The sequence below is a fragment of the Lepidochelys kempii genome, chromosome 6, assembly GCF_965140285.1.
Source record: "Lepidochelys kempii isolate rLepKem1 chromosome 6, rLepKem1.hap1, whole genome shotgun sequence".
Classification (NCBI taxonomy): domain Eukaryota; kingdom Metazoa; phylum Chordata; order Testudines; family Cheloniidae; genus Lepidochelys; species Lepidochelys kempii.
The window spans coordinates 41,232,994-41,246,010 of NC_136385.1; the positions used below are offsets into that span (position 1 = coordinate 41,232,994).

General features: G+C 42.1%; 1 protein-coding gene across 2 annotated transcripts in view; it reads right to left on the reverse strand.

Moving 5' to 3' along the window:
• Window positions 1-13,017, reverse strand: part of KIAA1549L (KIAA1549 like) — a 207,663-nt gene that overhangs the window by 55,682 nt on the left and 138,964 nt on the right. For both annotated transcript variants that reach the window (XM_073347698.2, XM_073347699.2), the window contains 2 exons: window positions 10,062-10,252; window positions 448-575 (listed from right to left, as the gene is read on the reverse strand). In XM_073347698.2, the coding sequence (XP_073203799.2) occupies window positions 448-575; window positions 10,062-10,252 (319 nt within the window). The remainder of the gene's footprint in view (window positions 1-447; window positions 576-10,061; window positions 10,253-13,017) is intronic.

Consider the following 13,017-nt stretch of genomic DNA (forward strand, 5'->3'; position numbering starts at 1 on the left):
GGGTAATAGAGAGCATCGAACCCTCATACCTTTTCACAAAAAACTGTTACCTGATGAATGTACTTTATCAGATCTGGGCCAGCTGAGAGGTAGCAGCAATTGAAATGAGTGTCCTAGGGCATACACAGAGACACACCAAACCCAGTCTATCCCACCAAAAAGCACTACATTTCATTTCACTGGTTTGCTGCTAAAATCAGTAAAGGCTTAAGAAGGCCCAGAAAACTGTGCAAACATCAACCAGTTCCATGTCAGATTTAGGGAAGGCACAGCATATTATGGCTCAGAAGAAAAAGAGAAGATATAAACAAGAATAGATGCATGAAGGACTAGTAAGTGTAGGACAAAAGTGGAGGAGAATTTCAACATGGCATATCTCTGTGTTGGTATCTCTATGGAAGTAACTGCAGGCATACAGTAGGTCTTTCATCAGGAAATACTTCTCACCATTTCTCTTTCTTCCTTCATCTTTTGTCATTTTCTGCTGGACCACTACTTTCTGTGAAGAGCTTCTGCCTGAACTGGGCTTTCCTGATTCGTTGCTGATGACAGAACCATTCTGACTAGACGACCTGCTGTAAGTAACCATAGCAACAAGGAAGACTGTAAGTTTCATCTGTATAAACCTAATTTCAAGGTTATTTCATTTGCACAGTTTGCATCATTGGCTTTTCAAGTCTTTGATTTTGTACACAAAAGAGATAGGAAATAAGCCACACAACAGAAACACAATGAAAGCAGAAATGCACTTACAATATTAAAAAATTACTTTTATGTAGGCTCAGTCCTGAGGAGGATTTTAGTGAAATCAGAACTGATTATTTCTCCTGCACGAACCCAAAAAGACACGGGAAAATAATGCAAAAGGTAAAAGAAGACATCATTTGTTTGGTATCCATTAAGCAGTTCAAATAAAGCAGATGGTTTTTAATGCCAATTATTTCATGAACATGGCTAAACAGATTCATTGCAAGCACTTTCCCACGATTTAGTCTGCATCTGGGTTCACAGGTTTTGTCAGATGAGGCTGAAATTGGTTCCTTATTCCCAGTTCCTTAATCCTGGTACTAGCACTTTAATCGTGGCTCTCCGTTCCTTATTCAAAGGGCAAAATTATTTAAAAATAAATCAGTGTAAGATTATATGTTTAGAAAATTCATCGTATTAATTTTTTTATAATATTCAATATTATTAATTATTTAATTCTTTATTAAAGAAATTATCAGATAAGGAGCCGGGGTTGGACTGGTTGCTGTCACATCTCCACTTCCATATAGTATACAGGGCTTGACTAAGAAGTTGGGTTTTGATTGGCTGTTTGTACCAAAGTGCACCTTGGGTCACCCGAAGTGATACAGCCCTGTGACTGTCAGCTTGTTCTAAATGATGTGAAATAAGTCTCTCCTCTAATGAAAGCTTTTGTTCCTGCATGTTGTGCTGCCAAATGCCACCCCTCTCTCCCATCTTCCATTTTGAATACAGAGTTTGAATAAGGAGCTGGGGTTTGGCAAGCTACATGTGATAAAGTAAGTCTCAGATCACCGCAAGTGACCTGTCCCAACAACCATGAAGCTGTGATGTACCGGAGGCGTGGAACTTCCTGACTTGAAACTTATTCTTTGAGAAAAATTGTGGCCCATGTCACCAGCCCTTCTCCTCTCCCCTCCCCATAGACCCCATCCCTGCCCCCGACACCCTTTAGCAGAGCAACAGGAGTGGTAAATGGGTGTTTTGGAGAGTGAAGGTATGAGTCTATGCTTGCAGATAGAAGGACTTGGCGGCAGGTGTTGTATTTGTACCATCTGTTGGTTGGTTGTTCTGCATGAGTGTTGTGTGGCTGAGCTTTGGACTCCTGAACTGGCCAGCTGAGAAAGGTCTGTTTGTCTCTCAGTGAGGGCCTTGTCAGTTGGACCCGTGCGGCTTTGAATCAAACCAGTGTTTGAAGTCTGAGTGGTAATTCCCTCCCTGTGTGCTAGGGAAGAGGCTGAGCAGTGATATTAGTCAATTGCCGGGTGAACAAGAAGAGCAGCAAACTGGATCAGTTTCAGTGAGACTTTGGAGAGGTAGTGAGATTCCTGTTTTAGGTACGGCTCAACACTACACCAGGTAGCAGATATGGATGGTGAAAGAACAATTGCTGTGACCTGCCTTGGATGTACCATGTTTTCCTTTCTGCAGGAAGACCAAATAGATTTCTAGAGTATGAAATGCAAGCTGGTGGAGGAGAAGATACATGGACTGGAAGCACAGGTTGTAACATTGTGCAGCATCTGAGAACCGAGAGACTTCTTGGACTACCAGATTTGGAAATCATTCTCACAGATGCCACAAGGGGACAGATCATCAATAAGGAAACTGGAGAGAGTAGAAACCAAAAAAAGTGGACAGGCAATTTGTAACCAAGAGGGGAAAGAGAGGCAAGATGCATTCAACTCAACTTCAAGTATCAAAACATTTTCAGATACTGAGTAAGTCAACTCCAGAACAGCTTGTCTCTATAGGAATGAAACAGAAAGCTATATAGGACATACCTGAGGGGGATCCTTGCAGTATGAAATAAGCAGCAACCAGGAGAGGTTTTTCAAACGTTCTAAGAATGCAAACAATCAGCACTGGTGGCTCCATATTAAGAAGAGCCAACAGAGTTCAGCAAGGGACACAAAGACAATAGGATGATGTGCTGTCTCCCTGGAATGAGGATATGATTTTTCACTGTGGTATTAGACAGAATTATGAAGTTGTTTGGCAAGTCTCCACCGATGATGATATGGCATCACATGGAACTATGCAGATTATAGAAGATTAAAGCATCTTGGATGGGAAAGGAAGAAAAGGGAAGTGCAATCTTCTCAGAGACCCTACTGCTCCAGTGAGCAGGCAAGAGAGAAGATACTGTTGGCTGCATGACGTGTGTGAGGTGGAAGGTTTTGCTTTGTTGAACATTGGGCCACATTTCAATGGACGAAGAAGCTGTACAAATGGGATGGCCTACATCTCATAGTAGGGGCTAACCTTTTTGGCTGGAGACCAGCTGAAGCAGCTACGAGGACATTGAACTACCAACTCAAGAGGAGCGTGATAAGGAGGCAAGTGTGGCATAAATCTCAAATTCAAGATGCCATCAACAAATTGAACTGATGTGGCAAAGAATGAGCAAAGAATAAATTTTTCAGCTGCTTATATACCAATGCGAGAAGTCTGGATAGCAAGTAAGAAGAATTAGAAATTTTCATCGATGAAGAAAAAATACTTATATGACTGACCTACTGAAACCTGGTGGCACAAATCACATAAGTTATGAAGTGTAGGAAATCGCTATGGGTAGCTAAAGACAAAGCATGGCTGGCAGGGCTAAGGACAATAACAAATTTTTAAAGAAAGAAATCCTAGCAATGGCACAAAGCTATAGGCATTTTACTAGATGGAGATGGTAAATTTGTTAATGATGATGCAGAAATTGTTCAATAAATATTTCTGTTCTCTATTTGTATCACATGAGGCTGCCAAACTACTTTCGAGCCCATCAGCTAGCCCTAATAACATGCTCCCACGTGTACTCAGAGTTGGCTAAGGATGTCAGGCATCAGGGCCTGCAGCAGAGGTAGTCTCCAGGCAACCTAACGAGCACAGCTGACCTGTAGTAGTCAACCTAATTGACTGTACCACCTTTTTGGTTGGCATAGTCAGCAATGGGCAAATGTTTTAAGCAGCAGTTCAGCGGCTGCTTAAAGCATTTGACCATGGCTGCAATAGCTTCTGTACCTGCTTGATCCCAGCCTTGCACCTGCATTGGACCCAGCCTTGCCTCACTCCCCTGGAAACCTGGTTTTGACCCTCAGCTCCAATTCCTGACTTCTCCTCTGACTCTTGGCTCTGGCATCTGGCCTCTGACTCCGTTTCTGATCCTGGACTCTGACTCTGGCCGATTGATGCCTACCCCAACCACTAGGCACAACTGCCCACACACCAGTCACTGACAAAGGAGAGCTGTGGCCCACCACTGTTAATTTTTAATAAATTTTTGAAACTCAGGAAATTCCAGAAGATTGGAAGAGTACTGATCTTGTGCCAATATTCAAAATGTGGAAGTGGTATGACCTAGCTATCCAAAGTCCGGTTAGCCTGACATCAATCCCAGGCAAAATAATAGAAGAGCTGATATGGGATTCAGTTACTAATGAGTTAAAGACAGGAATATAATGAATTCCTGTCAAAATGGTTTTATGGAAAACAGGTCTTATCAAGCAAACTTGATTTCTTTCTTTGACACTGCAAGTTTGGCTGATAAAGATAAAGCATTCGCATCCACCGTGCAGTCTCCTGTGTTGATGGTACATATCTGCAATTGGCCAATTAGAGTCATAGCCTAGGAGTGCTCTACAGAGTCCTCACTGGCACTAAGCTCTCATATAGCAGCAGGTGCAAATAATGCTTTCTGTCATCTTTGGTTGGCTAGAAGACTCCATCCCATCCTAGTGGAAAATGACATGGTCTTATTTATACGTGCTTCGTCACCTCTTGTTTGGACCATAACAATGCGATATACCTAGGCATGAAGCCTTCAGCAATTAGGAAACTCCAACTAGTATAGAATACCGCAGGACATCTCTTCAGCCATGCAGGCTTCCACTGACACGTCGCTCCTGTCTTCCACTCCCTACCCTGGCTTCCCATAGAATTTTGAATTGAGTTCAAGGTTTCGGTCCCTACCTGGAAGGAGCTCAGTGGCCTGGGCCCAGGATAGCTAAAAGATTTTCTAAGCTCCAGAATGAAGACTGGGTGTAGTTAACAACTCTGCTCCCCAGGCACAATGGCATTATCTACAATAAGGGTAAAGCTTGTCTGTGCAGCAGAAAGAACTTTCTTTGGGGCCAGTCCCTGGCCATAGAATGAATTCCTCCATCACAAACCTCACTACCTTGTGCTCCAAGGCTCTTTTCTTTCACCTTGCCTTCTAACACATAGCACAGGGCTGGGCAAACTTTTTGGCCCCGGGCCACATATAGGAATAGAAATTGTATGGTGGGCCATGAATGCTCACAAAATTGGGGTTGGGATCCTGGAGGGGGTGAGGACTCTGGTTGGGGGTGCAGGCTCTGTGGTGGGGAATGAAATTAGGAATTCAGGGTGTGGGAATTTCAACATGGCATATCTCTGTGTTGGTATCTCTATGGAAGTAACTGCAGGCATACAGTAGGTCTTTCATCAGGAAATACCTCTCACCATTTCTCTTTCTGCTGGACCACTACTTTCTGTGAAGAGCTTCTGCCTGGACTGGGCTTTCCTGATTCGTTGCTGATGAATTCCAGGAATTCCAGGCTGGGGAGTGGGGTGTGGCCGGACTGAGGGCTCGGGCTGGGGGTGCAGACTTTGGGGTGGGGCTGGGGATGAGGAATTTGGGGTGTAGGATGGTGCTCTGGGCTGGGACCGAGGGGTTCAGAGGGCGGATCAAGGCTGGGATCAGGGGGAGGGGATTGGGGTGTGGGAAGGGGTGCAGGCTCCAGCTGGGGGTGCGGGCTTTGGGGTGGGGCTGGGGTACAGGAGGGTGCTCCGGGCTGGGATTGAGGGGTTCGGAGGGAGGGAGGGAGGGAGGAGGATGAGGGCTGGGGCAGGGGGTTGGCTCAGGGGTGCAGGCTCCGGGCGGCGCTTACCTCAAGCGGCTCGCGGAAGCAGTGGCATATCCCTTCTCCGGCTCCTACGTGGAGGTGCAGCCAAGCGGCTCTGCATGCTGCCCCATCCTCAGGCACCCCCCCCTGCAGCTCCCATTGGAGCGCTGGACGGGGCCATTGGAGCACCTAGGAGCTGGAGGAGGCCATGCTACTGCTTCCAGGAACTGTGTGGAGCGGCCCCCGACCCTGCTCCCTGGCTGGAGCACTGGAAGCCCCTGACCCCACTCCCCAGCGTGAGCTTGAGGGCCAGCTTAAAACAGCTGGCGGGCTGGATCCGGCCCACAGGCCATAGTTTGCCTACCCCTGACATAGCAACTTGTGGTTTTTATTATTTAAATATAAATGTTAAACCCTGCAAAAACAAGACACTCAACTGCATATGCTTCTATCCCTGGGGAGAGGATAAGAGAACAAACGACATATGACATGTATAGTCACGCTGTTTAATGCACTTCTGGAAAGCGCTCAGATACTGTGGTGATGAGCATGATAAAAGAACCACTATAGAATAGATATAATATACTTAGACTGAGTACCACATGACATTTAAAAATACATCAATGCAAGGTTAGTTTTAGAAATGTCATCACATTAATGACTGAATATGATAAAAAATTAAATTACTAATTTATCTATTAAATAATCAAATGGGGATGAATACTGATTTTTGATGATTTTTACATGCATATTGTATGTTTACTTAAAAAACACAAAATAAGAGTTGGCTAATATATTTGTAAGACCAGAAATAAATGGCATATCCTCATCTCTTCATAAATTATCAGTCACAGGCATATGTCACTTGGGATGACCCAATATATATTTTGTCACAAACAGCCAATCACAGCCCAACTCTTCATTCAGCCTCCATGTACAACATGGAAGTGGGGTGGGGGCGAGATGTTGCAGCATATTGGGCAAGAACAAAGCTTTGGGCTATTTCAGCTCCTTCAGAACAGTAGGACAGTCACAGGTATGTGTCACTGGGGGTAACTTATTTTATCATGTACAGCAGTCAAAACCCAGCTCCTTATTTGATTATTTAATTAAAGAACTAAGTAATTAGTAATTTGTTAACACATTCAATCACATTAATCTGATAAAGTTCAATCTTACATTAATGCATTTTTAAATAATTCTGGCCTTTGAATAAGGAACCGGGAATAAGGAACCCACTTCAGCCTTGCTTTTGACAGCCATAATTCACAAACACAAACAGACTCCTTTTCTCCCTCTGAACACCACCCTATCAAGCCAGTGCCACTTTTTCCTGACACTCCCAATGAAACATCATTTACATGACCATCTTCTTTGTCACTGTACGGATTGCTTAATGCCCTGAAGCTGCTACTGCAGCAACCATGGACATGGGTGCAAGGGTGCTGGAACAATTTGCACAGGGAGGTGCTGAGAGCCACTGAACCAAACTATAAACCCTGCATATGATGGAGACCACTTCAAGCCAGGGGGTGCTGCCGCACCCCCAGTACCCCTAATTTCAGCACCTATGCTGGGGTGGGGTCAGAAGTGTTGAGAAGGGGTATTCTCAGACAGCATTCTCCCTACAGAGGGCACAAGAATGCAGAATAAATCTGGGGCATTCTGACAATTTGGGTATCTGCCCTCACACACAATTCATAAATTGTGCAATTATGAACTCTCTGTATCTCTACGAAGCTGCAAACTTCATTTTGAAGGTGGGGGCTTGTTGCCTTCCCTATAGTCTCTGCTTTCAGGCTGGACCACGATTTCGAAGTGTAGTAATACAGCACTGACAACGGCTGATTGTTCAAGACCCACAGAGGCCTTACCTGTGGAGAACAAAAGTGTAACTGCATCCTAAGGAAAAACTGTTCTTTTCAGCTTCCCTCAACAGCGAGCTGGTGGATTTAGAGAGTGGAAATTCCCCAAGAAGCACATAGCATGTCTACACTACAGACCTCACTGCGACACAGCTGGGCTGCTGTAAGGTCTCCTGTGTAGCCGCAATATGCCAGCGGAAGAGAGCTCTCCTGCTGGCATAATTAAACCACCCCCCACGAGCGGCGCTAGGTATGTTGGCAGGAGAGTGTCTCCCACTGACATAGTGCTGTGCACACCGGCACTTCTGCCAGTGAAACTTTTGTCGGTCAGAGGGGTGTTTTTTTCACACCCCTGAACAACAAAAGTTTTACCGACAAAACTGCTAGTGTAGACATAGCCTAAGTAGGAGCTTTTAAAGAGGACTCATAGGGGGAAGACAGGAAGGAAACACACAGGAAGTTAGGACAGGAGAAGGTCTGAAGGAACCTTGCTGTCAGTGGGAAGGGGGTAGGATCCAGAGAAACAAATAAAGGGCAGCTGTCCTTGCAGGATCACTGCCACCACAGAGCTTCTAAGTGTTCCCCTTTTAAAAAAGAAACTCATGTTTATTAAGCTGAAATTTCAAAGTTTCTTTCAAAGTACAATTATGACAAAAAAGTGTCTGCTCTGATCAGATAACAGCCACTTCATGAAAATCTGATACAAGATGACCTTTCCAGGTTGTGAATTGGCCTGGAATGAAATTGCAAGTATCTCAGATGGTCATGTAATATTTTTCATTTTCACAAGTCAATAGGCAAGGGACACCATCATAGGACCTAACCACATCAGCCACACCATCAGGGACTCATTCACCTGCACATCTACCAATGTGATACTTTCCATTTGCCCAGAAAGGCATCACAACAGTACTGTACTATATGTTCAACCCACCTGACAGTGGGAACCGTCTTCCAGTGAATTCCTGAATCAGTAAAAGCTTACTGATCAGAATTGGTTTAGGAACGCAGAGATTTATTACAAAAGGATTTTGGAGAGACAGGGTGGGTGAGTGAATACCTTCGATTGGACCAACATCTGTTGCTGATAGAGACAAGCTTTGAGCTTACACAGAGCTCTGCTTCAAGAGGATTTTGCATATACCCAAAGCAATTAATGGATTTTTTTTCTATTAATGGGGAGAGTTAAACTCTGTGTGTGTGTTTACACAAGGGTGAGAGTCAGGAATCAAAGAGACTTGAAAAACATCTTTAAAGAACAGCTCCTGATGAGACTTATCTTTTAGGAGCATAGCACCAGCACCTAAAGCTGTTACAGTGATAATTTCCTGTGTGGCATTGTGTCAGAGAATTGGAGACTTTAAAAAGGACAAGTACCACTGAGTTCATCTGAACTGGATAACTTGACTCCTGTGCTCTTCAACAAACATAATGATCTGTACATAGCGTACCTAATACATCACTGACTTTAAAAGCCGGAAGGATTTTAGATGAGAAGAGCAAACTAATCCTAGGAACCAAGAAGGGCTTTTTAAACTAGTTTTTTCTGTTTCCTATGTATACTATCTCTGAGTAGCCTCCTCCTAGATAATCTATTATATAGGAGACAATTACCAAAGCGAACATGTTAACATACCTTTTTCTCTGTATGTAAAAGACAGAAACTTCTAAGTTTTCTAAGTCATGCTAAGTTTTCTAGGTGTTTCTGACAAAGCAAATCTGGTAGAGTGCATTGGCAAGTATAAAATAAGATGAATAAACTGAGATTTTCTTTCCTACAAAGCTTCTCTGCACAGACCAAATAACCTCCCTTTAAGCAAACAGTCTAAAAAGCAAGGATTTTATAACTCCAGTGAAACTGACATTAACTCTAGCCTTCATTCTCGCCGCTAAAATAACAGATCTATATTTACTCTATTCCCTTCAGTAGAAAATTTCAACATCAAAAATTCTCATGTTCTTCACTTGTAAAATGAATTTAAGTGACCCCACTCACTCACTGTGAAGGAATACGAGAAATATCTAATTTTACATAGTTTTTCAAGCACCCCAATCCATTGGATTGGAGCACTGGATACTCATTGTGTTGCTGTTGCATGTGCTCTGGACTCTGACATTTAATATTATTTAAGCGTTGTTTGGGGTTCTGTTCAGCCTTTAATAAAGGTATGGGAGCAGACCCTTAGGTGGTATAAATTGTCAGTGTAGCTATGCCAATTTACATGAACCGAGCATCTGTCCTATTGTCCATTTGCAAAATTCAGATCCAGGTTCAGATTGAGCCTTTCCAAACTTCAGATCCAGGGTTTTGGTTCTGACCCATCACTAGCTAATATGTTGTAACATTTTCCACTCATCTCTTTAACTAGTTACACATATGAAAATGTCTGCTAAAGCCTCACTTCATATTATCCTACTTTCTTTAGCAATCTCACACATATGGTGAAAAACATCATCATATGCCAGGCACTTTTCCTGAGGAACCAGATGCTGCGGGCACTGCATGGGTGCCAACCTCACTGTTGTTTCATTAACAGCCAGCAGCATCCAGCCCATTCCTGCCTTCAGCTGAAGTCTGTTCAGTGCATACCTTTTTCTTGTTTCATTGGACTTGGCAGTTTTAGTGGTGCTCCCATCCTGAGCAATTTCTCTCTCCTGGGAGGCAGGAGCATCTCTAGCTGGCAGTGGTAGTACTACAGTCTCCTGAGTCACAGGTAAAACCTCATCTTCAGCTCCCTGCTGACCTAAATGCTGTTTGGCATAGTCAAAACCTTGTACTGGCTGCAGAGAAGGAAAAAACAAAACTGTGGGATTCCAACATGCATTATATGTTCAGACAATATCTTTTGCTGTTACCTATTAGCATGCTGCATCACTGCCAATTATCTATATTATGGTTATGGTTGCAACTTTTAACTGTAGCACATACCCTTAATTATATGCGCTACAGTTAAAAGTTGCAACCATAACCGTAATTTAGATAATTGGCAGTGAAGCAGCATGCTAATCAGACTTTTATTCAATGTGTTTTAAACCATTAATGGATATTAAATTGTCCTTGTTTTGAGTAAGATAATTGAGAAGTCAGAACTGAATGTAAAAAAAGAAAGAGGAAAAGAGGGACAAAGATAACAGAGGTTTCATATCCATTATAGATTGAATTAAGTTACCAAAATAAAGATGTCATTTTTTCTTGGATACATGTGGTTGACACAATGCTATAAACATATATAAAGCACATTGAATGAGGAGATGATGGTGGTGCTTTTTTTGTTCCCAGAGCAATTCAATTTTGCCCTCACTGTACCCCTAAAACATGCCCAGTAACATTCCAGTAAATAACACGTCAAAATTATAAGCCTAGTGCTTGAAAAGGCTCCTTCAGGCTCTTCTGACATTACTGAACATTTGAGTTACTCTGGAAAAATAGCCATCCAGATTTGAACTTTACAGTTGGGCCAAAATAGTGAGTTATCCACAGTATCTTCTGCTTTGTATAAACATTTGTTCCACTTCTGTCCCTTCATGACAATAGTCAGAGACATATTTTGTGGGTATCTGAGTCTGAAAATTTTGCCATCTCTAAGAAAAGATCACTTTCATTCTGTTGAAAGTGGCTTGTCACATTTTCAGTCTCCTACTTAACACTAATGCTGATTTTTAAAGATGCATTGACAGTGATATTCATCTGATAAGCAGCTCCAGCAGACGTGCACTAAGCAGATACTAAATGGACTAGCATTGATTTGGACCAACAAAGCCTTAGCACATTATAGCAGTGAAGCTTACACCATATCAGAAATGCTGGCCCCATTAACAACCATTACTCGCAAAGGACAATGCTATCTGCCCCGTTGGGAGCTTTATATCTTCCCAATACTCTGAAGGGAAAGTACCAAAAAAGATGCCATTAGATCAACTTCAAGGGGAGAGGGAATAAAAAAAGGGCAAGAAAGTCATATGAAGGACAGCTAGGGAGAAATACCATAAGCCATCCTAGACGCTAATAAAATGAGTAAAATTAATGGTTTAAAGTATTCATTATATATGTTAATTGTGAGCAGAGAGCATCCTAGTTATTTCTGTAAAAGGGGTATTAAAACAGAAAACCTGTTACCAGACTGGTTAACAGACATTACCATCCCCCCTCTAAAAATGGATCAATATGTTACAAAGTATACTTCAGTCTTAAAAAAAAAAAAAAGGCAAGAATCAGCAAACAAATATTTTGACATAACTCAAGAGTGGTGTAACCATGATCTGATTCCAACAATGCTATATCTAATCATTTTCAGTTTTTACTTACCCCTCTCCCCCAATGACAAAACTTTGTTAAAGGAGGAGCTGGAGAAAACATTCTCATTAGCTGACCTACTGTACTAAACAACAACATTTGATCTTGGAACTCTGCTCTGTAAAAGCCCCCATGAGCAGGGGGCTTTAGCATCCCAAACTAAATTGGCAAGACTAAGATCTGTTATCATGATTTACTCTGCACTGCAAGGAAAAAGATATCATCTGGCAAGATTTCTGAGAAAGATTTAATGAGTGGGATTTGAGTAAGGCTGTTGAAATGATATTTGAACACAACTGCTCAAGTAATTTCTTACATTGGCTGGATGAGACTAGAACAGATGGTATGGGTTGCTGCTGACATTTGTTTCTTTGGAATTAGAGCTGTCTGGAAAATGGAAATCTCTTCCTGTGAAAAATTTTCACATTTTTGAATATTTTTATACTGAATCAGTACAAAAATAATTTAAAATTTGAAAATTTTTCCACAGGAAAGAATTTTCAGAAAGATTCCATTTGGGGAGAACTGAAACCAAATTTTTCAGCTTGCCCACTACCCACCTGAAGGCTCTTGTAAATTTCACTTTCTCCTGCTGGAGGCTGAGTGTCTAGACTATGCCTTCCCCCTAGCCCAGCTGCAGCTCCCCAGATGCATGTACATAAGTCATCATTTCAATTTTCCCAGTGAAAAAAAATCAGTGTTTATAGCACAACTGAAGTCTTCTCATAGAAAAATTTGATTTTGTAAAAAGGACACTTTTGGTCAGAAAATCATTGTTGGAAGATTCCTGGCCAGCTCTATTTGGAATGGTGATGTAAAAGCTGATAAATACCAGAATGACCATGTATACTCTGCGTCAGGCGATTTTTTTCCCCCTTGTATGCTCTCTACAAATGAACGGTGGCTCTCTCTCAGGGCCTGCAGTATTTATTTTTGCTTGAGGGACTTAGACTGTGGATGTTATCTATATTTATCTAAGAGCTTATTCATCCTTTAAAAAAATAAAGAGGGGGAAAAAAAGGTGACAGACTATACAATAAGATTATGGCTTTCAAAGGCATGCTATGAATTAGAACTGAAGAGACGCAGAAAAAGAAGTTAATATCTGCCCAAAAAATCCCCCATATACAAATGTAGCATTTAAAGACTATTTAAAAAATTCCCATCCATTCATTTACTCACTGCTCCAAAAGTTTCACATTCCTCAGTTTATACTCTTTATTTTGGAACTAATACTTTATCTGAAACAAAT